Below are 23,252 nucleotides of genomic sequence, written 5' to 3' on the forward strand. Positions count from 1 at the left end.
GATAGTTGTGTAATAAGAATGCTGGATGTGTCAACATCCTTATTAGAAAATTAACACAAGGTTTAACCATCAAGTAATGTGACTCTGTTTTAAATAAACATATCTGAATGGGTGTTGTTCCAGCCCCAGTAGACACCTTGGCAGGCAAAACACTTATTTAAATGATATTTCCCATCCTTTTAATATGTTTTCTTTTTTTCTGTAGCTCTTTTGGAATTGATCCTAGAGCCTCCGGCACGTTCTTCTGAACATATCTGACAGTGACCAATTTTTGTCCTTTGTGGATAATCCTGATTTTTTTGTAAACAGCCCAAAGTTATTTGGCAGAAAGTCTGGTAAATAAGCTTAGAGCCGTTGTGGCGCTGAAGTGGCGCTGAAGCCACTCACCTACTAACCTAAAGAATTAGTGGTTTGAACCCACCAGCTGCTCTGAAAGAGAAAGACGTGGTGATCTGTTTTTGTAACGACAATAGCTTTGGAAATCTTACATCCCCTGACATCAAGCTGATTCCAAAGTACAGAGACCCTAGGTTTCTGAGACTATAAATCTTTATGGGAGCAGATAACATCACCTTTCTCCTGAGGAACAGCTGGTGGGTTTGAACCGCCGACCTTATAGTTAGCAGCCCATTGCTTAACTCATAGCGCCACAGAACCACACTATGAGTCAGAATCAACTTGGTGGCAGTGGGTTGGAATACCACTTTTAAATATTGAAATAAATCGACAGTATAAGGTAAGGAGTCGTGGTGTGGCACTGTAGGGTAAGCACTGGACTGCCAACCAGCAGTTCAAACTCACCAGTCGCTCCTTGGAAATAGTAGACAGGCTTGCTACGAGTCAGAATCAACTCAATAACACTTAACAATAACAAGGTTGTTGTTGTTAAGTGTCATTGAATCAGTTCTGACCCATAACAACCCTGTATAGGGTTCCCAAGTAGCAGTTGATGAGCTTGAACCGCCTCCCTTGTGGTTCAAACCAACTTTGTAGTCCAGCGCATTAGCCCACAGCACTACACCAGGATTCCAACAGCAAGGTAAGGAGCCTACCCACCCACCCACCCCCTTTTTTTTTTTTTTCCTCTGTTTCCAATAGAAGGCTTACAAATATGCGTCAAGAGTCTGCAATATTGTTGGAAAGGGTTTGTCGGAAACCCTATGAAAGGTTGCTATGAGTCAAACCGACTCGACAGCATATAACAACAACAACAACAACAACAACAAAGTAATCACATAAAAGAAGAAAAGTCATTTGGAAATGTGCTGGTACGTTTTCAGTTACACCTTTCATTATCTAAAAGATTCTGCCGCTGGAGTTTCCAGAAAGAAAAGCGCATTGCAACTGATCCCTACTGCAGTCATTTTATCATACCTCCACTGTGCAGCTGAATCCTGCTTTGCATATGAATCGACTGGCTGGCAACAGTACAGATATTTCTAGTCAGTTAACATCTGGGTCTTTTGGAAGTATGCTGGCATTGTTAGGTGTTCTCCAGACTCACAGCAATTCTATGTACAGAAGAATTCAACACTGCCAAGTCCTACACCATCCTCACAGCTGTGATGCTTCAACCCATCCCCAACGTTGCAGCCACTGTGTCAACCTGTCTTGTGGAGGGGCCATCTCTTTTCCTTATTGACCTCCTACTTTACCAAGCATGCTGTCTTTCTGCAGGAATTTATTCCTCCTGATGTCCAAAGTACTTGAGAGGACGTCTCTCTAGCCTCATTTTTAAGAAGCATTCTGGCTGTACTTCTGCCAAATCAGATGCATTTGTCCTTCCGGCAGTTCTAAACCCACTGCCATTATGAGTCAGAACCAACTCCATGGCACAAAACCACCACTACCGTTGAGTCAATTCTGACTCACAGTGAGCTGAGAGGACAGAGGAGAACGGCCCCATAGGGTTTCCAAGGCTGTAATCTTAACAGACTCCTGGTGTGGCGCTGTAGGATCAGCATTGGACTGACTGCAAACCACAAGGTTAGTGGTTCAAGCCTACCAGCTGCTCCTCAGAAACACTTATCGGCTTGCTGTGAGTCAGAGGCACTTAAGTGATGGAGTCATCCTTCTCCAGAAGTGAGGCTGTAAAAAACCCCCTATGGAGCAATTTTATTCCGTCTTAGAATTGCTGTTGTTAAGTGTCATTGAGTCAGAACAGTCACACTGTTTGTTTAGGGTTTCCGAGGTTATAAATCTTTGCTAGAGCAGAAAGCCTCATCTTTTACCCATGGTGCAGCTGGTGGGCTCAAACCATCAACCTTATGGTTCAAGGTCCAGTGCTTATCCTACAGAGCTACCACATATAGGGTTGCTGAGTTGAAATCAGTTCTAAGATGGCAATAGTCGATCCCAATCCTTCTTCTCCCACCTACCCACCCCACCTCCATTCTCTGGCAACTACTAGGCTACTTCCGTTTTCTATAGATTGGATATTTCATGTAAGTGGGAACATTCAACATGTGGCTTGCTGTGTTTAGCTTTTTCAGTTAGTATGTTTTCAAAGTTCATCTATGCTGTAGCTTGTGCCAGTACTTCATTTCTGTTTATCGTTGAGTAACATTCCATTATATGCCCCTAGGTGGTGCAACCTGAACTATGAACAGAAAGGTTGGTGGTTGTAGGCCACCCAGAGGTGCCTCGGAAGAGAGTGCTGCTGATCTGCTTTTGAAAGATCACCACCATGAAAACCTTATGAAGTGTAATTCTAGTCTGCACACATGGGGTTACCATGAGTCCGAATCAACTCGAAGGTAACTAACAACAGTATGTATATTACCACATTTTGTTTCTCCATTCTTTTAGTTCATGAGGATTTGAGATGTTTCTACCTTTTGGTTACTGTGAACAGTACTGTTATTTACATTCATGTACAAGATTTTGTTTGAACAGCTGTTTTCAAATCTTTGGCAGTATAGTCAGGAATAGAAGTTCTACATCATACAATAATTCTATGCTGAACTTTTAAAGGGCCCATCAAACCCCTAGCTCATTTTTTTTATTTTCACAATTTACAAGGCATCTGGATCCTTGGTCAGTTACAGATAGCTGGATAGCTGAAGCTGAACCCCAGGCTTGGGCTCCAAGAGGTCTCTTTTCCAGCAATAGTGATTAGTGCAGCCAGGCTCAATCAGAGGCAGGTTTGTTCCATGACAAGGTTATAGGCAGGGCTTTTCACAGCATTCTCTGCTGCTCTGCAAGTCACAACATGAACTGGCTGGGCAGGAATATCCTCCTGCCTTCTAGGCATCCTTACTTCTCCATTATGTAGCACACACTTTTGGAAGGGGTGAAGAAAAAAAAAGATGTTAACTACTTAAGAACAGGCTTTCCTCCTCCTGTCTTTGCAGCAGAGTTTCAGACAAGCACCTGGGGTCCATGTAGGGGCCATGCTTGGGGCCAGTGGAGCCTTTTGAGACTAGAAAGTGAGCCTCCCTTTGGGTAGAGTTTGACCATATGTTTTGTCTGAGCGCATCACCCAGAGACTCTATCAGCCCTCAGATAGTGAGTGAGTCCATCCTAGTTTGTATATTGTGGATTGTCTACCTTGGGCTTGGCTGCGCAGAGATAACCCATCTACAGGCATTGTTTACTACAGCTCACTTAGAGTCATGAGACTGCTCAGTCATTAACCCAACTCCTAACAGTAACTGATTAGCACTGATTTTTACATTTAAACCTGCTTATGAGCTACGGTACTTAACCACAACAACAAAGTGAGCATCTCCAAGTGCTGACTTCTTGCTCTAGCTCCCTAACACATGGGACGTTTCCAACCGACAGGAGCCCACGCCAATGAGTATTAGGTGGCACTGCCCACAACAGATTAAAATGGCCACTTTCAATGGAAACTAAAAGCTAAAAATGAAGACATAGGATTCCAGGGTCCTTAGGGTCCTTGCTACATAAGTCTCCTTGCCAACCCAGCTGACCCCAAGGCAGCTCTGACTCTGTTAGGGCAGAAAAGTCCCTTGGCTGGTCACATCCTCTGCTTTCCAGCAGGAAACATGCAATGTGCCTGCTCTTGTCCTCGGTGCGTTTGCTTATCGCTTCCTTGAAGGGAAGGGTGTGTTTCATCAGTGTCCGCTGGGTGTGTGTGTGGGGGGGGAGGGTTGATTTTCACCATGACCTCACCCTGTGCCGCCACCGTGCCCTGGTTTGAGCTCTGCCGAGCAGTCCTGCTGGCATTACGCAGTTCAAGCGGGAACCCACATTTGGGAGGTGGTGATAGAGCCCTCACTGCACATTTCAAATGAAACGTGCAGGGCTCTGAGAACATCAACATGAGCTGAAAAGAGAGTGATGATCTCTGTTTATCATAAGTCAAGGATGCCATCGTAAGAAAATGCACCGAAAACTTTTCAGGCTCTCTCTGGCCGTTTGAATGACTTTCGGCTTCGAAATAAGGCGCGGGAACTGTGACAGCGGGCGGCGGACAACGAACCCGGGGGAAAGGGCGGGGAAAGCGGCTGGGGAGAGAAGGGATCCCATATGGAAGTGTCTGGCTTCCGCTGCTCGCTACTTGGACTTCAGGGAGCAACCCTTTTGCCCAGAAATAAGCGCAATCCATGAAAATGAAACAGAAAGTCCAGCTCTGCCGGCGACCAGCTTCGCACTGACCACGTGACCGCAAACCTTAGGCCTCCGGGCGCGGGCACGCGAGCGACCGAGCGAGCGAGCGAGCGCGTGATTCGCCGGCTTGGGACTGGCATCGAGGGCGCCGCGTGCGTGCGCGCGCACACGCGGCCGGGGCCACCGCCCCTCCCGGGCCCGCCCTCTTTCCCTCCCTCCCCGGCTCTCGCGGCCCGCCCTGGCCGGCTCGCCCTGCGAGTCAGTTTGCTCGTTCCCTCCCTCCCCGGGCGCGCTCGGGCCGCCGCAGCGCTCCCCGCCCTCGACCCGCTGAGCCCGAGCCGCCCGCCACCCGCGGAGGAGGTGGAGGGAGCCGGAGGGGCCCGCCGAGGCGGCGGCGGCGGCAAGATGGCGGACTTCCTGCCGTCGCGGTCCGTGCTGTCCGTGTGCTTCCCCGGCTGCGTGCTGACGAGCGGCGAGGCCGAGCAGCAGCGCAAGTCCAAGGAGATCGACAAATGCCTGTCCCGGGAGAAGACCTACGTGAAGCGGCTCGTGAAGATCCTGTTGTTGGGCGCGGGCGAGAGCGGCAAGTCCACCTTCCTGAAGCAGATGCGGATCATCCACGGGCAGGACTTTGACCAGCGCGCGCGCGAAGAGTTCCGTCCCACCATCTACAGCAACGTGATCAAAGGTGCCGGGGGGCGTCGGGTGGGGGACAGGGGGCCGGGCACCGCCCTCGCGCGAGACCCCGCCGGCCGGGCGGGAAGGGGGGTGCGTCCGAGCCTCCAGGGTAGGCACCGGCCGGGGGCGCCCCCTTTCCCCATGTTGCCCCCGTGGGGGTCACGACCACACCCCACCCCCACCGATCGCCAGCCTGGGCCCCTTAGAGAGGGAAGTTCGGAGAGCCGGGTGTCTCGGGGTGCGTGGTGGCCTCTCTCGCCTTCCTCCTTCCCGACGAAGCTGGAGACACCGAGAGCCAACCGCAGACCCTACCCGGTACCCCCTTCCCCGCCTCAGTGCTGTCGGCTTGGGGTGGGGGTGGGGGGTGACCCGAGTCGCGTGAGGTACACTCCACTCCCTGTGCCTCCCGACCTAGGGAGTTCTGGAACCATCGGCAATAAGGAAACTTTTCCTTGGACTCGTCAAGGGCGAAGGGTGACAGTGTCTGGGATTCTTTGGGGAAAGGACGTGAAACTTGAGGGTATCAGTTTCACTCTTGCAGGTACCAGGAAGGAGTAGACCCTTTACAGTTGCTTTCAAAAACGAGCATCCGTGGGTTTTCTCCGCCTTGTAGTTGTCAGGCACCCGGAGGTGTTTCCCTGTGATCTGTGTGCAGCATGCTCAGCTCTCCAGTTGGCTAGATACGGGGTGGGGGGATGTGGGGTGTACCACCCTTTAATTGCACTGGTGATATGCAGGTTCTGTGTGGTTGAGTCTGAATCTACATAGCGTTAGATCCCAGGCTCCGCTTCAGTACGACAGTATTTTATGTTTGTGATTAAAAAATTAAACTTTGATTTCTGCAGTTTGAAGAACTAGAGACGATGGATTTTATTTTGTAATTTGACTGATAATGAGCTTTCGTTTATCGCAGTATCAAAATTTTTTCACTAGATAATGTTTCAGAGGCATGAGGATTCTCGTTCATCTGAATAGCGGTTATCTAGGAGTTAGCTGCCGATTTCAGATCTTTTCAGACTTTTTTTTAAAGTGGGATTTTGGTTCAGGAAGTACTTAAGTAACTCTTTCATGTCACTTTCCCCTCTCCTTCCCCCTCCCCCCAGGGTTTGGTGGAGGAAAATGGCTCAGAGAGGAAGACAGTGTGAGTTAGGAGCAAGACCGAAGGCTAGGCCTGGAACTCAAGCCTACATTGAGCTCTTAAATTAACCCTAGTACCTTTGCAGTTTGCTGTGAAAAACAAATGTATTTATTCTGCCTTAATGGTTAGCATAAAACCTGATTAAGGTCACTTTCAAGGCCATGGACTCTGCCAGTCCTTAATTAAAGGTACCTTTGTATCCTTCTGCAGCTGAACTTACGGGAATTATGTTGATGAATAGAGTCAGCATTTTAATTGATTATGGTCCAGGTAAACAACTGCTTCTTAATGTATGTTGTTAAATGCTGTCGAGTTGATTCCAACCCATAGCAACCCTGTATAGGGTTTCCAAGGAGCAGCTGGTGAGCTTGAACCACTGACCTTGCAGTTCAAATGACTTTACAGTCTGACGCATTAGTCCACAGCACCACACCAGGACTCTTAAATGTGACCTGTTTTGAGCATTGATTCTAAGATAGTCATTGGACAGTACTTGTTTGTTGTGTGTGTGTGTGTGTTGTCTTGATCCAAAAACAATTTTTCATTGATCCAAACAAGCGACTTCTAATAGGCGTGTGACTGTTTCGATGGTGACAGTTTAGTGATAGAAATACTGGGTTTGAACTAAACTGCCAGTGGAAGTGACTATTCCATCTTCTGCCAGTTCAACTCAGACCATCTTGAGATTTTTAGTTTGATCTGGGAGAAGTTTTTGGGGTTTTAATGTGTTCCTAGACGCCTCTGTGTTGGGCTTGGCAGGGTGCTGAGGGAACAGACTGAATGCAGAGAATGGCAGTGCTGGTTTTTGGCACTTGATAGCAATGAGACTTTTGAACAGACTCAGGCACTTCTCCCTGAAGCCCTTTTCCTTCAGAGCCTGCACCTCGTTCGGCTGTGCAGTATAGTTTCTTTTTCCTTCTGTGGTTTTGACTCTCTCGTGACCATTTTTTACCTTAACGCAATTTTATAAATAACAAAGTGTTTAAATCCTTGAGAAAGAGCAAGTGTGTTAATAGTACTTGTATTTGCTCTTCAAGACTCTTCTTCTTATGAGTGAACAACAGCTTTTTTTAAGTTTTGAGAAGTTCCTGGTTGTTGTTGCGATGTTGGTCTCCATTTTTGGAGTTGGGCCTGGAGTAGTGACGATGTCTGAGAGAGTAATAATAGTAGAATTGTATAAGGAATCAAACTTAAGACGAGAATATCTAATGACTCCTCCCCATGTTTTTTCCTTTTTTTTTTTTTAAATAAGGTATGAGGGTGCTGGTAGATGCTCGAGAGAAGCTTCATATTCCTTGGGGAGATACTTCAAACCAACTCAGTGGAGACAAGATGATGGCGTTTGATACCCGGTCACCCATGGCGGCCCAGGGAATGGTGGAAACACGGGTGTTTTTACAATACCTTCCTGCTATCAGAGCGTTATGGGCCGATAGTGGTATACAGAACGCCTATGACCGGCGTCGAGAATTTCAGTTGGTAAGAGATTTGCTCTTTAAAAATGTTATGACTGTATTTTAGTAACATTTAGCAATGCTTGATTTTAGTACCTACCCTCTTTTTTTTTTTTAAGTGACTTCCACAATATAATGTATCCAGAATTCTGGCCTCAAAATTTGGATTGCTATGCAGTAAGTCCCTGAGTTACTAGTTGGGAGCCCAGCGGCTCTGTAGGATAAACATTAGGTGGATAACCACAAGGTCAGCAGTTCGAGCCCACCAACTGCTCCTCAGGAGAAAAATGAGGCTTTCTGCTCTCAAAAAGATTTAGAGCTTTGGAAACCCTGTACAGGGTTGCTGTGAGTCAGAACCAACTCAACAGCACATACCAACAATGTGCTGTAAGTTCCTAGGAACCCCTGACTACTTATAACTCACTTGTCAAGTAGGTTCCGACTCATAGGAATCCTGTATAGGGTTTCTGAGGAATGATGATGGGTGAACCGCTGGCCTTGCAGTTCAAACTCACCTGGTAGTCCAGCGCATTAACCCACAGCGCCACACCAGGATTCTGTGTTTGTTTTTGTTAGCCCTTTGTTGTTGTTGTTAGCTTCCAACCCATGGCGATCATGTTTAGGGTTTCTGAGGAGCAGCTGGTGAACTTGAACCACTGACCTTGCAGTTTAAACTGACCTTGTGGTCTTAGTGATAAACCCACAGCACCACACCAGGACTCCACATGCCCTTGTAATGTTCTGTAAATCTGCCCTCACTTTGAAACACTGCACTGATCCAATCGCTACTTGCAACCGAGTCTTCATCACCATCGCCTTCACTTGCTGCACAGGAAAAGGCTTTTGAGCTTCTTGCAGGAAACCAAGTTCTCTACCTTTGAGTCAATTCCAGCGCATTGCAGCCCCATGAGACACAGTAGAACTCCCCATAGAGTCTCCAGACTAAATTTTCATGGAAGCAGACCTGCTATACCTTTCTCCTGTCGAGGGACTGGTGAGTTCAAGCTGCCGACCTTACTTACAAATTTGAGCTTACCTACAAATTCGACTCAGGAACCAACTTCCTAACCTCTAGGGACTTCCTGTACACAGCTAACTAAGCTTTTCACTCAGCCAGATGTAAAATTCAGGGAAACACCACAGATTGTGTGAAGCTATTGAATTAGTCACTTTTTCTTTTTGAAAGTAAAGATTCTCCTAAGTACTTTCTTGGAATTTTAGTTTTTTCAAAAGCAGTGTTTTCCTAATTATAATGACAATATTAATTCTTCTAGAAAGTTCTTAGCTTAAGAGTTCAGTAACTGAAACTAGTTGTTCAGATGTGCTATATAGTTTTCAGAGGTACTCAGTTTGTGATAGAGGTTATTTTGGTATATGGAGAGAGATTAAAATTTGTAATAATAATTATCAGTAAATGTACTTTGTGCTTTTTAAATATTGGCAGGTTACCTTTTTTTCTTTCTTTCTTAAGCATGTTGCAAAACATGTACCCTCTTAGAAAATTAGAATAATTTGTTTAGCATTTATTTCTCTCACTTTGCCTTGAACAAGACTACCCATAAACCCTGTGTAGCCATTACACAGCACTGAAGAAAGTCTGGAAAAGAATTAGATGTAGGTTAGAGATAACAAAAATAATAATCAAATAGGTTTTTAATCAAGTGTTTTTAAATTTAATTGTGAATGCTGTGATTGTATTCCCGGTTTTACTTACCAAAGACCGGAAAGATTCCAGCAATGATAGCAATCTACACTCATACGCAATTTGGAGGTAGTTCAGATCCTAAATGTTTTACTGTATGCCATCAAAATAAAGCGACAGTTGAAAGCAAAATTGCTAGGAGAGTTTTTTGATGAAGTCACCGGCATTAAAGTGATCCACATTTTTGGGTGTGGTTACAAAATGATCTAGATGCACTGTTACAATTTGTACTTAAGCAGTCTTGGGTATTAAAAGTTCTAGAAAGGTGTACATGCTCACTTTTTTCTTTTTTTTAAAAGAGACACCATAATTTTTATTTTCTTTAATTTATTATTCATTTATGCACTTGATTATAGTATTACTCTTGTCTCTTCTCGTGGAAGACAGGGATTATCTTACATTACTTAAAGTTGAGCAGCTGGCAGCATTATATATTGGAAATTATTCATTTAACTTGGTAGGTGACTTCCGTTGAGTTCCTGTTTCTGACCTTTGGTCAGTTTTCTTTTCAGCAGTCTTGCTTTTACAAGTTACTCCACAAAGTCCTCCTCATCTTCCTTTCCTTCTTCCTGCCCATCCCCCTCACTTCTAAGTACTACTTACTCATCTTTGTTTATTTTCTCAACAAACCACACTTTCCACTATACGTTTTCTCAGGTCGTCTTTACAGGTCACTGTATAAGTGTACATATTGATCGAATGAATAAAGGAGCAACCGCATCCTACAAAGTAGTTCTCTGGGCAAATTCCATCAGTGCCCGAAGTCCGTTTAATTGGAGTTGAGTTTCACTGATAGTTCTTGAATTTTGATATTCACCTTACGGTCTCCTATCAAGACGGTCACTTCACAGTGCTCACAAAGCGCCTGTAGATGCCGCTTTCTCATTCAGAGCAAAAAGGTAAAACCACTCAGGATGAGGACCCACATGCTCTTGACTTGAGCTTAAGCGTTAGGAGCAAAAAGTCCCCAAGGCTTTTAAGGGACAGATTCCAGCAATACTTTTTCTTCAGAGACACAAGAAAAAGGGACAGAGTACGATGTTGAGTTTAAGCTCTGGGAAGACAGGGATTTATTTTCCCCTGTGTGTATCCACAATCCCTGGTACATCTGGTAGGTATTCAATTTGTGTGTTGATTAATAATTTTTTTACTTCTTTTGGGTGCTCTGTGGTGCGTGGTATCGTGTTGGGCTTTGGGAAGATATTTGGCTTATTTCAAGTGTCTCTGAAAGTCATCTTCAGCCCCTTCTGCTTGTCTACAGACCACACGTTTCCAAGTCCTGGTCGCCTGCATGTGACCGTCTCTGTACCTCTCAGCCTGAGTTGGCTCAGAAAGCTTTGTTCATTCTTCATTGCTTCCAGTACAGCATTCAGCTTTTAGCCTCCCCACCACTGTGTTTCATGGGGTCCTGAGCACACCGCTTCATCCCACATGCCCATGTTGTTTTGTAGTTACTCTTTCTGCCAAGATATGTCATAACTATGTCTGTTCATTGAAGTCTTAACCTTTCATTTTGTTGTTATTAAGTGTCTTTGCATCAATTCTAACTCTTAACAACCCTCTGTATAAGGTTTTACGAGGAGCAACTGGTAGGTTGAAGCACCATCCTTGTGCTTAGCAGGTCAGTACTTATTATCCTGTCGTGCTTCGAACAGTGGTAATAAAATTTTGACTAAACGTGGTCCTGAGACCTCTTGCATCACATTCACCTGGGGTGTTTGTTAAAAATAAGCTTAAAAAAATTTTTTTTGACAAAGCAGATGTGCAGGCCTCATCATCAGAGACTCTGATTTAGGAACTGGAATGGGGCCCAGTGATCTATCTATCTTTTTAACAAACCTCCCCGGGTGGTTTGGTTTCTGGGTGCCCTGTGTCCTCGATAGTGTGTTTGTATTCTATCCCTCATCATGAGCTGCTGAGGGGGAGACTTGTTTACATTTGTGTCGGACTCTCCCACTAAATTCGAAGCTCCTTTGGTATGCCTGCAGAGCTCTAGTGGCACTGTGGGCTAAGCACTGTACTGCTAACTGCAAGGTCCACAGTTCAAAAACCTATCAGCTCCTCCTGGGGGTGGGGGAGCGGGGAGGGTGTGGTGGTGGTGGAATGTGGCTGTCTGCTCTGGGCAGCCCTAGGAAGAAAGGAGGTCACTGGGGAGCGTAGTCACAGTGGCAGTGAGGTGTTAAGTTGGTGTTCCTGATTTTTTTCTCATTCTCTCCTCTGTTCTTGATCCTGAGTTGTAAGCTTCTTTTAGACAAAAAAAAATTTGTATTCTGTTTCTTCTGGGAAGTATTTCTGTCTCGTTTTGCTAATTTGCAAACTAGAAGATGGAAGTCCTCGTATTAGATAACCGTAAGTTTTCTTTTTTCTTTTGTCTAAGAAAGCACGTTCTTGAGTCATGGATAGAACAATTAAACATCAGGGAAAACATGGGAGTTGTTGGCAGATAAAATCACTACAATTGGCCTTCTTCTTTCAGTTAATGTTTGATTACTAAATTTATTAATGAAATGAAAATACAGAAATGAGTGCTGATGGTTTTATAAATCTCCCTGATTAGTATTGTATGAATGACTGCCCTTTAATCAATCCTTGAGATAAGGGGCAAGTGATTGGCATCCCATGTTAGGATTTTAGCAGACCACTCCTGTTGGTAATACCTTCGGGTACAAAACGTGAAAGTTGTTTTTGCCTGGTTCCCAAAGGCAAATGTTTCCTTTTCTGGTTAGTTCTAAATAGCCTAGTAGAAAAAGGGAAGCCTAAGATTGATGTTCCGGTTATACTTGAAGTTTCTTTGTTATAGTCCACATCAGTGAGGAGGAGATACCTTAAGAAGTGGTTTCTTTTAATACTGGATTCTATATTTGCCACATTTTGCTTTGGGTACACATTTAGGGTGGCATGCCACTGCAATAATGGGTAGTCTGTTTAGAGAAACCTCTTGTGTGTCACTTAGAGGATTTGGTAACTTAAATGACTAAAGAGATATGGGGGTCATGGGTTGACTGGAAAGCGATATAATTGGAGAAATACAGTAAAACTAACAAACAACATACTCTGAGTCTCGGCCAAGGAATTGTGTTTTGAATGTGAATGTGCAGTTACTTATCAGACGTGTAAGCAGAATTGATAGAGCTAGTGACATACAGGACAGGCAAGTCGTGGGGCTCTGGGAGGGACACCCCACAGTTCCTAGCTTTACCAACAGTCTGATGTTTCAGCACTAGTGCAACTTTGTGTGGACCAGTCTGTCTTTGCCAGTCCGGAAACCCAAACTCTTCTCTTAGTTATATCACGGTTCCTTTCATTAGATTTAAGTTTGTCACTCCAGTGGTGTACGGTTTATACCTGATGGGAGTTAGAGCTCATCAAAGCTGATGGAGTGGTTTATTCATTAAGAAGGGAGATTCTTTTCTCAATCTGTATAACGAAGTCCCAGCAAAGTAAAACAGTGACCCGTTCTGCCTACAATACATCTTTTTCAGTATGACAGCATTTATTGAGCTAGGGTGGAATGAGAGGCATTTATTCTTGAGCACTAATGTGCTGAATCAGTTATTACAGTCATTTGTAAACTAGTCTCCTGTTTCTGTTGGAGAAGGAGTTAGTATTGTCTTTGAATGAAATCGTATAAGGGCTTTGATCTTGAGTTGTCTACTGATTCTAGGGTGGAGGTGAACTTGTTCAACCTTTCCAACCGAAGCCTCATCACCATCCAGTGGATTTGGATTCATAACCATCGTATAGAACAGAGTAGAACTGCCCACCGCGTGCCAAGGGTGTATGTTTTGATGGAAGCAGGCGGCTACATTCTCTCTCATGGAGTAGCTGGTGGGTGTGAACTGCTGACCTTTTGGTTAGCAGCCACCAGGTCTCCTCCTGTATGACATTTTGTTGTTGTTAAGTGCCATTAGATGATTTATGACGTTGTTAAGTGTCGTCAAGTCTGTTCCAACTCTGACTCTGCATAGCGTTTCTGAGGAGTGACTGGTAGGTTAGAACCTTGACTTTGTGGTCCAGTGCTTATCTATCCTAGAGCGCCACACCAGGACTCCCATATGTAACAGAGACTTTAAAATTTAGGTAAGGAGTCCTGCTATGGCGCTGTAGGATAAGCATTGGACTGCTAACCACAAGGTTGGCAGTTCAAGTCCACCAGTTGCTCCTTGGAAACCCTGTAAGGGTCACTATGAGTCAGAACCAGCTTGCTGGCCCTAACAACAACAACATACGTAGACTTTCCTCTTGGTAAATTTGATCAGAGGTCAAAGTAGCATTGTTTTTTCTCCAAACCTTGGGAACCTAGAATTATAGTTCTGTTTACATTTTTTTTTTAAAAGGGGATATGTTGGCCTGTGTTTATGGTTTTGATACATTGTGAGGTTGGTGTGTTGTGTTTTATTGACATTTGCATGTGTATTGGGGTAGAGAGTGGAAACTTGACTGGCTGGGGGCAGATCTGAGCTCTGGGCTGTCCTCTGTGGTACCTTTTCTTGAGGAACCAGGCTAGTGGCGCAGGAATTGACGCTGCCCCAACAATGTGCACAACATAGAAATCGCTAAGAGATGGGTCAAGGAAACAGCTTTGTTAGGAACATTAGATGTTTGTTTCAGAACTCCTGGGGTTGGCCTGACTCAGGAAGAAGATGTATAAACTCAAAAGCCGGTGGCTAAAAGGATTCCCTGGATTGTTAGTTTGTATTCTTTCTCAACTGGGCAGAATTCCAGTCGTCTTAGCCCCAAACAAGTGCCCGTTTCTTTGTCCAGAAAGTTCATTCACAGTGTCGATAAGCAGGTCTTCACTTAATACCTTCTGTTTTATGAAATTGCTATGTACTTTTCAAAGTTCTGTCTCCTATATTATCATATTCAAACAAAAACCTGTGAGACAAGCAAGGTCCTGTGAGATTGTCCCCATTTCACAGCCTAAAAACCTGCAATGCAGAGAACTTCAGTGAGATGCTTCAATTCAGATCACAGAGCTAGTGTTGATAGTAGAAGAGACCCTGGAGCTTTCTTCTGGCGCCTCTGCCCATGAAGCCGTTTTTTGCACGTTCTCAAGAATGTTATCTGTGGGGCATTCGTCTCTCCTTTCATGTCCAGTCTCTTCTGACCACACAAACACAATTAATACTGCCCCTTGTAAACTGCTAGCACATTAGTTTAAGTATGTGTAAGATTTTAATACAAGGGGATTTCACAGCGTTGTGGGAAAATTCCATTTCTTTTCATTCCATTTTTCCATGAACTTTTTGAAGGCACCTCATTTATGTTGTTGTTGTTGTTAAGTGCCTTCGAGTCGGAGCCGACCCATAGCGACCCTGTACAGGGTTTCCGAGGGTGTAAATCCTTACGAGAGTAGAAAGCCTCATCTTTCTCCCGCGGAGCGGCTGGTAGTTTCGAACCACTGACCTTAAGGTTCACAGCCCGATTCGTAACCACTACGCTACCAGAGCTCCTTTAAATATTTATATAGTTCTTGTTTTTAACATTTTTAACTTTCATAATACCTTTGTACTGTTTCTTTCTTACTTAGATTATAGTTATAAGTCATTGCACATTAGTTGTACATTTAGTACATTATAAGTAAGTGTACATTTAGTACAGTTCTGAGAGTGGTACGATTCTTTCGAACCTCTGTTCGTGTGAGGATGGCCCAGGAATAGGCAGTCTTCCCTTCTGTTGTATGGGGGCTGCTCTGAATAGGACTTGACTGAATAGCACTCCCCTCCCCCACCTGTCATGGTAAAGGCCCCATTCGAGCCCTCACCTCCTGGACAGCTACCTAAATAGTGACCTTCACCTGATGTTCCGTCAGCCAATGTGACTCTTCATCCTCTGTGAGCAACAGCTTTAGTGAGCGCGTCTTTGAAAGAGGCATATTCACATTTAGCTAGGAAATGTCCTTTGAAAATGAGCTATTTGGAAAGGGGTTCTCAGAACACCTTTCTTCCCGTGCTTTTAATGAATTTCTTTTTAATGGCTCTCATGTGTCTGTCAGTTTTCATTGTACTGCTGAGCTCCCCAGGTTGCACTCTATCCCAAATAACTGCTCCAGAAAGAAACTCACCTTTTTCGGTTTTTAAAGTGTTCATTTCTGGAAATTAGCCATGGTCTGGTTGGTTGGTTTTTTTGCTTGAAAGGGTTTTATTTTTCCAGCTATATAATATAAGTCACCTTTGTCGGTATCTATGGATGTATCATTTTTACAAGATGCTGTTTTTCAAAGGACCGTGTTATATCTGTATTCCAAAAATCATACCAAACTTCCTGTGGAGCCGATTCCAGGCCATGGCAGCACTGTGGGATAGAGTTGAGGGGCCCTGTAGTGTCCTTTATGGGAATGTGTAGGAGGGCAGACTGCCGGAGCTTTCCTTTGCAGAGAGCCTGATGGGTTCACAGGCAAGTGCTTAACCACTGCACCACCAGGGCTCTTCCATCCACATCAGCAGAGCAGTGTTTGAATAGGCTGATAGGGATCCAGAAAGTAGTTGTATTTTGAAAACTGGGCTGTAGTGGACTTGGCCATAGTTACCAGTCTTACTGTTTTGGTCGTGATTTATCGTTACCGTCCCAATTTCATCGGACTCCTTTTGGCAAAAGAAACCAAAGAGAGTTTTTAAATCATTGTAGTGGGTGACTTCTTTCTACCTAGTCTACAGTGAAGGCAAATTCTTTAATAAAATTACTGTCCTCTATTTTGGACAAAGTAGTAAGACCAAGGAGTCCTGGTGTGGCGCTGTAGTGTCCGCACTGAACTGCTAATCACAAGGTTGATAGTTCAAACCCTCCAGCTGCTCCTTGGAAACTACAGGGTCACTATGAGTTGGAAGTGCCTCAGCGGCACATCACAACAACAGTAAGACCCATGTGCTTTGGCTTGTGCTAGATATGAGTTTTCTTCAGCAAATTAGGGCAAAAAAGCTTGTTCAAGTTTATTGACCAGTTTTACACATTATAAAACAATGGGATGATCTTAAGAATCTTGATGTGGTTTTTCTGCTGTGACGCAAGAGAAGGTGGTTCAAGACGGCCAGCCAGAACCCCTGTGGTGGGTAGCACTGACATGTGAGCTTGGACGAGACTCACAGCCTCTGGGGTTCTCTCTAAGATGGGGGGATCACAGGACCTGCTCTGACCAGTTGTGATGATTCTGTAACAGTCCATGTAACGCTGTTAGCACAGCGCTCCGTGTATTAACCTTGTTGTTGTTGTCAGGTGCCACCGAGTCGGTACCAACGCACAGCAGCTGTATGCACAACAGAACAAAGCACTGCCTGGTCCTTTGCCAACCTTACAGTGGCATTGACCTTAGTCATTCATAGAGCCAGTGTGCCATAGATACCCAAATGATGACTAGCTTTGTAAAAAGCGAGCACTTGTAAGCTGTGGTTTATTCAGACTTCCCTGAACTGGACCATCAAATACTGTGCGCATGCCAGACCAGTGTCCATGGGAAAACCACTCTGTGCTGCTTTTATGTGAGCTTTTCTTACTAAATCATCATGCTGATTCAGATTAGCTCATTTTATTTTACTTTTGATTATATTGACTGAATGCCTTACATATCTCCTTGAGCAGTGGATCAACTTTAAAACCAAACCAAACAAAAAAAACCTGTTTACTTCTTAACAGTCACTGGTGACGCCATGTCTGAATATCCTTTGCTTATATTTTCATTTTTAACAAACAGAAACGCTTTCTGAATGGTGGGTCAGAATCTTTATGGCCAGTTCGTGTATATATTTGTAAGTGACTAAGAAATCGTGAACAATTTAAAGAATCGTGCAATAACAATACTGAAAGTCCTCTGAAAAATAAAGTGTTGTATAGCTGTGTGGAAGGAGCTCTGGTAGCGTAGTGGTTACGAATCGGGCTGGGAACCGGAAGGGCAGCAGTTCGAAACTACCAGCTGCTCCGCGGGAGAAAGATGAGGCGATCTGCTCCTGTAAAGATTTACAGCCTCGGAAACCCTATTCAGGGTCGCTATGGGTCGAAACCGACTCGACGGCACTTAACAACAACAACAACAACAAATAGCTGTGTGGAGAAACTAGCTCGTTTTGACTGTTCCCATTTTTCACTGTGAGGTTTATGGGCAGACGTATTTGATCTTTTGGAGAAGGTGTGTCTGAAACCTCAACGTAAGAGGGGCTGTGTCGGCAGAATTAGCTACATTCTTATTCTGCTAGAGGCTGGTGCGGGACACCCTGCCACCCCCCCTTACCTACGTACTGCATGCGCCTGCCTTCTGCTTCCCTCCCGTGGCTCTGCTGTGTGAATACACAGACTCTTCTCTGTCTGTCAGGGGTGTGAGGACTCACTTCCTGAGGTAGAAAGGCCCTTCTGGTCGTAAATGTTTTTTTAAAGGTTTTATCTTGCTTTTTGAGATCATAAGAGAACTTCTGAGCATTTTGTGTAAAAACCAACTAACAGTGTTGCTTTTTCTCATACAGCAAAACAAACCAACGTCTGATATGTTCACCATACCCTGAAAATGGTAGAAAGGCATTTTATTGGTTTTGGTGTTGAAGAATATGATTGCCAACAAACCTCTATTCTATATACCCCACAAACCTACTACCATCTGGTTGATTGGTTGGTTGGTTATGTGCCATGGAGTCGGTTCTAACCCATAGCCACCCTGCATAGGGTTTCCGAGGCTGTAAATCTTTACAGGAGCAGAAAGCCTCGTCATTCTCCCGCAGAACAGCTGGTAGTTTTGAACTGCTGACCTTGAGGTTAGCAGCCCAACTCGTAACCACTACGCTGCCAGAGCTTCTTCACTACCATCTAGTTGATTCCAGTCCGTAGCAATCCTGTATAGGGTTTCCCAGGCTGTAAATCTTTAGGGGAGCAGGAAGCCTCATCTATCTGCTGTGGAGCAGTTAGTGGGTTTGAGCTGCCTGCTTTGTGGTTAGCAGTCCAGTGCTTATCCTGCAGCACCACTAGGGCTCTTATTACACCCTTCCTACCCCCCACCTGCTGCTCCTTGGACACCCTATACAGGGTCACTGTGGGTTGGAACCGACTCGACAACAGTTCACCACCACCACCACCACCCCTACCAAGAGAACAAAACAAAACAGGTAAAGCTATCTTTCAGTCCTGTAACCTGTTAAGAAGAACATTTATCTTTTGACCCTTCTGGAGAGGTTAACGTGAACCCTGGTGGCACAGTGGCTAAGCGCTCAGCTGCAAACCAAAACATTGGCAGTTCAAGCCCACCAACTTCCGATGAAGACCAACGGGAGTAGTGTGTTTCCATAAGGATCTACAGCCATGGCAGCCTTGTGGGGCAGATCCTCTAGACTCTGTGAGTTAGGACTTGTCTCAAAGGCAGTGGGGTAATGAAAGGCAGGTGTAATTGGGGGGACTTTCCCTTTTCTTTTCAGCAGCCTAGTTACTGTTCTGTTTTCTCTGGGTAGCTTTTTTAAAATTTCTTTGTTCATTAAATAGGATTTAGTCCCTCCGTAGATATGCTAGAGACTGCCGTAACTTGGTATTTTCATTTTGGCCGCAGTGTACTAGTGTCCACTCACTGAGACTGACTGAAGGAAAACCTCAGGGGAGCAGTTAGCAGTGAGCACCGCAGCCGCTTTTCTGAGCTGTTGACTCCCAGGTGATTTCTCGCCTGGCCCTTCCCCAGGAGAACACACTTCTTTATTCATATATAAGGTGCGCTCTCTCTACAGTCAGTTATTGAGTTGTTGTTTTTTTGAGAATTTAAACCTAAATAATTGAATGCTATAGATTCTCACAGCACCAAATGTTATTTATCCTAGTTGAAATTTTAAACGAGAAATATGAGTTATGGCAATTCAGTTAAGAAAATTAGTGCAATGCAAATTGTTTGCTATTTTTAACACTCTTACTAACTTGCCACATTTGCAATAGAACTGCCTTTTTTGTTTGTTTCTTTTTAATTAGCTACAGCTTCAAACATGGTCAGAACTTTAAACTATTACCATATGAATTACATATATTTTAACTCTAGACTAGGGCAAGGAAAGTTAAGCTTGATTAATTTTTCTTCACTTTTGAAAGTAATGTTGTGATCAAATGTTCCAATCCCTTTTAAAAAGGTTGGAGTTAACAATTTTAGTAAGAGAACCAAAGTTCCCACTTGTTCTATAGTATCTTGTACATTTGACCTTGACGTAAGATATCATTCTTTTGAAGAAGAAAACCCTTTATATGGTTAAAAGGTTTTATTCTTTAGAAATACATTTTTAAATAAGGCTATCTATCCATCTGCTACTTCTACATAATCAGTATGTTTTCTTCTTTATGCAAGTATTAAGTGCATTATTTTAAGAGCATCCAGTTTCATGAAGTTGATCTGTACTTTCTTATTCTCAGATATGAGAAATAAAAGAGCACAGTTTGAAAGAGGAGGAGGACAAGCAAGCCCTGGGTTGCTTTGTAGGGGAAGTCAGTGGAAGGCTGATAGGTTGCTGAGGGGACAAGGAAGAGAGAGGTCTGTGTTATGAATGACTTGGGTTTTTGGATCTAATAACTTGACTGTTGTTGTTCCATGGCATCAGTTCTGACTTATATTGACCCTTTTTAGGGTTTCCAAGGAGCAGCTGGTGTGTTTGAACCACTTGACCTTGTGGTTAGCAGTACAGTGCTTATCCTACAGTGCCATACCTGGACTCCAACTAGGTGGATGGATGTTTATGCCTAGAAAAGATAATGGGAGGAAGAATTGAGGGTGAAGGGTGAAGAAGAAGACTCTATGTTGGGCTTATTAGGGTGAGATCTCTGAGCAATGCAAAGGTGGAGAGATCAAGTAGGTGGTTTGATGGTCTGGAATCCAGAACCGAGTTTTGAACTAGAAGTAGAAATTTAGAGGTGACGTTTAAAATCTGTAGAATGTACACGGTTACCAGAGGAGAAGGCATACAAGAGGTCACGTGGTGTTGAGGAAGTACCCGGCCTTCTGAGAATGTGCAGAGGAGAAGATGTGAGAAGTGGCCCAATAGCAGAAGTTCCGGCTTGTGTCATGGAAACCAGGAGAACACCGTGGTCAGTGATATCCCGTGCTACTGAGACGTCCAGTCAGGTGACGACCGACGTGCCATTGATGCTTGGCAACAGGGAGGCTGTTGCTGATGTGGCAGGTGACGTGTGAGGGGAAAGTTGGCCTGGCAGGGCTTGACGAGGCAAGAGAGGTGAGGAAGTGCAGACGATCCACCTGAAATCAAGCCAACCGTTCCCACAGCCCGTTTGCAGTACTTTCCACCACCTGGCTTAGTAGGTTATGGTTTTTAAAGTTCAAGAGGGCATGATGTTTCTCTTTACCACTTTCTTTGAATCACACTCTCAGAAGGATTCACTAATAATCCTGTGAATCTGTTAAAGACCAGGTAAACATGGAAGCATTTTCTGGTACTTGATTTTTGTTCTTTGGATCATTTCTACCTTTACAAGAGCAGTAACTCGATCGGTTATACCCAGTAGTCGTGCATTGACTGCCTGTCCCCATACTGTATTCTGGGCCTGGGCTAGTCTGTAGAGACTCCCTGGCTTACTTCCTTATGGGGGCTCTCCATCCAGGGCAGGGGAGGGGGCAGACAAGTGAGCCGCGATTGCAGACACGATAAATGCTACAGTATCAATTGCATTTGTAGCTTTTCTACCAGGATTTTGCAGAATCCCTGTTGACTGATCTAGAAAGGAACCAAGAGAGCAATCCAGGTCTTCACTTCATTTTGTAGATAAAGCATAGGTCCATGGAGGTTAAGGAAGGGGTCCGGGTCACAGTTCACTTTGGTGCTAGAGCCGAGATTGCAAAGCCTCTATGCCATTGTTGCTGCCATCCTTTCCGGCTTCCCCTAAAGGCAGGCCAGACGTTCGTTCCCCAGTACTTAGAGCATTTACTGTCTGCCATGATTGATCAGCAAGGTAGCACAGTGGTTCCGAATTGGGCTGATAACGTCAAGGTTGGCAGTTTGAAACTACCAGCCACTCTGCGGGGGAAAGATGAGACTTTCTGCTCCCATAGATTCGCAGCCTCGGAAACCCGGTGCTGCAGGGTCACTATGAGTCGGAACCGACTCCACGGTACTTAACAACGACAGAGATTGATCGGCGGTGGGCAGGGGGGGCTCATGAGTGAGTACTTGTAAGCTCTGTGGAACTTCTCTGCTGGCAAGAAAGTGTGGGACGGTGAATGACCACTGAGCTGTCTCTCCCTTAAATCAGCTGTTGAGTAATATTTACTGCATGGGGCTGTCCAGCTCTGTGGCGGTGACCCACCTTCACAGAACAGAGCTATCTGTGTGCACTCACAAGGATGTGTGGCTATCATGAAGTCTTCCTCCACGTAGATAGACAAGGAATTGAAACTGCTCTGAGGAAGTTTGTTCTGGGCTGGAAAACTGCTTTGTTTGCTGGTTTATTATTTTTTTTTGCTGGTTTATTTTTAAACAGTTAAGATTATTTTCTTTTGGAGAAGTAAAAAAAAAAAATTACTATGGAAAGGTCCTCGTGGTCCTGTCAGAACTCAGTATTTCTTTACATACTGTTGGGTTTGTACAGGGGAGCTTCAAAATGTTTGTGGGAAAAAATGGAATAAAAAAATAATGGGATTTTTCCAGGAATTTTCTAAATTTCCCTTGTGTGTGTGCTTTGGTCCTTTCAGAAACCTTCAGATAACTTTTCAAGACTCAAAAGATTCCAGGCTTTTTAGTGATGGTGTCATTCTGTGAAAACTCTAAAGTAGGGAGATGAAATATATAGGCCCCAGAATCCAAGCTGGCTCTTGAAAAAGGTTTCTGTTTTATAATGTGTGTGTTCACTGTAGAAGAGTCTTCCAGTAGCCATTCCACTGCCACCCGAGACGTCTTTGTTGACATGTTGCTTTCTTTCCTTTGGGTATTTGAACCTAATGTTGAATGTTCGAGATCAAGTTTTCTGTACTTTCTGTACAGTTTTGTATCCTGTTCATGTCATGTTGCAACATAAGCATTTCCTGGAGGAGGTGATTTTCTCAGAGGACTAGCGAGACATTCTTTCAGAAATGGCCGGGAACATATAAGTGGAAAGTTCTTCCTGTGTCTTAGTGCATGAACAGAAGGTTATTAAGTAACATACAGAATCAATGGGGGATCCCCTTCCCATATTGCTGTGTGGGCAGCGTCATATATCTGTCAGAGCTAGCCCATCCCTGTTGTATTAAATGCCTTTCTCACAGTTGCAATTTTTGCTTAAGTTTTTGAGGACTATTTTTTAAAACTGACCTCCACTCTGAGACCTGTATTATTTTTATTATTATTATTTTCTACCTTTTTATTGTGAATTGAGTGAATTTCCAGACAAGATCATAGTTTTTACATTGAACTTCGTTTCATCTCCGTGATTGCAATCCCCTCCATGGAACAACAGTCATCCAGCCCGCTTCTTCCCTGGGGCTCCTATTTCCAGACCACCCACCTTCCCACCCCTTCTTACCCTGTCCATGTTGCCGCTCTGATTTGGAATGGTTGATTGTTACATTTTTCATAATGAGCATACCTTGCTTGTGTTGTTGTCCCCCCTGTGTATCTCTCTACTTCTTGGCTGGAAGTTGGACCACAAGAGTGGGTTCCTTTCCAGACTGAAGGGTGGTTGAGGGCCCACAGTCTCATGTTCCTCTAGTCTCTTTCTGGCCAGTAAGCCTGGTTTTTTTGTTTTTTGTTTTGTTTTGTTTTTCTAAGAATTT

General features: G+C 44.3%; 1 protein-coding gene across 2 annotated transcripts in view; it reads left to right on the forward strand.

Annotated features, from left to right (window-relative positions):
- Window positions 1–4,947: 4,947 nt before the first annotated feature.
- Window positions 4,948–23,252, forward strand: part of GNA13 (guanine nucleotide binding protein (G protein), alpha 13) — a 51,154-nt gene continuing 32,849 nt past the window's right edge. The window contains exons 1-3 of one of the 2 annotated variants that reach the window (XM_006833602.1): window positions 4,981–5,164; window positions 5,240–5,263; window positions 7,644–7,870. In XM_006833602.1, coding sequence (XP_006833665.1) covers window positions 4,981–5,164; window positions 5,240–5,263; window positions 7,644–7,870 — 435 coding nt within the window. Of the gene's footprint in view, window positions 5,264–7,643; window positions 7,871–23,252 lie in introns of both variants that reach the window. The other variant, XM_006833601.1, reaches the window with a different exon arrangement.

The sequence above is a fragment of the Chrysochloris asiatica genome, unplaced genomic scaffold (genome assembly GCF_000296735.1).
Source record: "Chrysochloris asiatica unplaced genomic scaffold, ChrAsi1.0 scaffold00007, whole genome shotgun sequence".
Classification (NCBI taxonomy): domain Eukaryota; kingdom Metazoa; phylum Chordata; class Mammalia; order Afrosoricida; family Chrysochloridae; genus Chrysochloris; species Chrysochloris asiatica.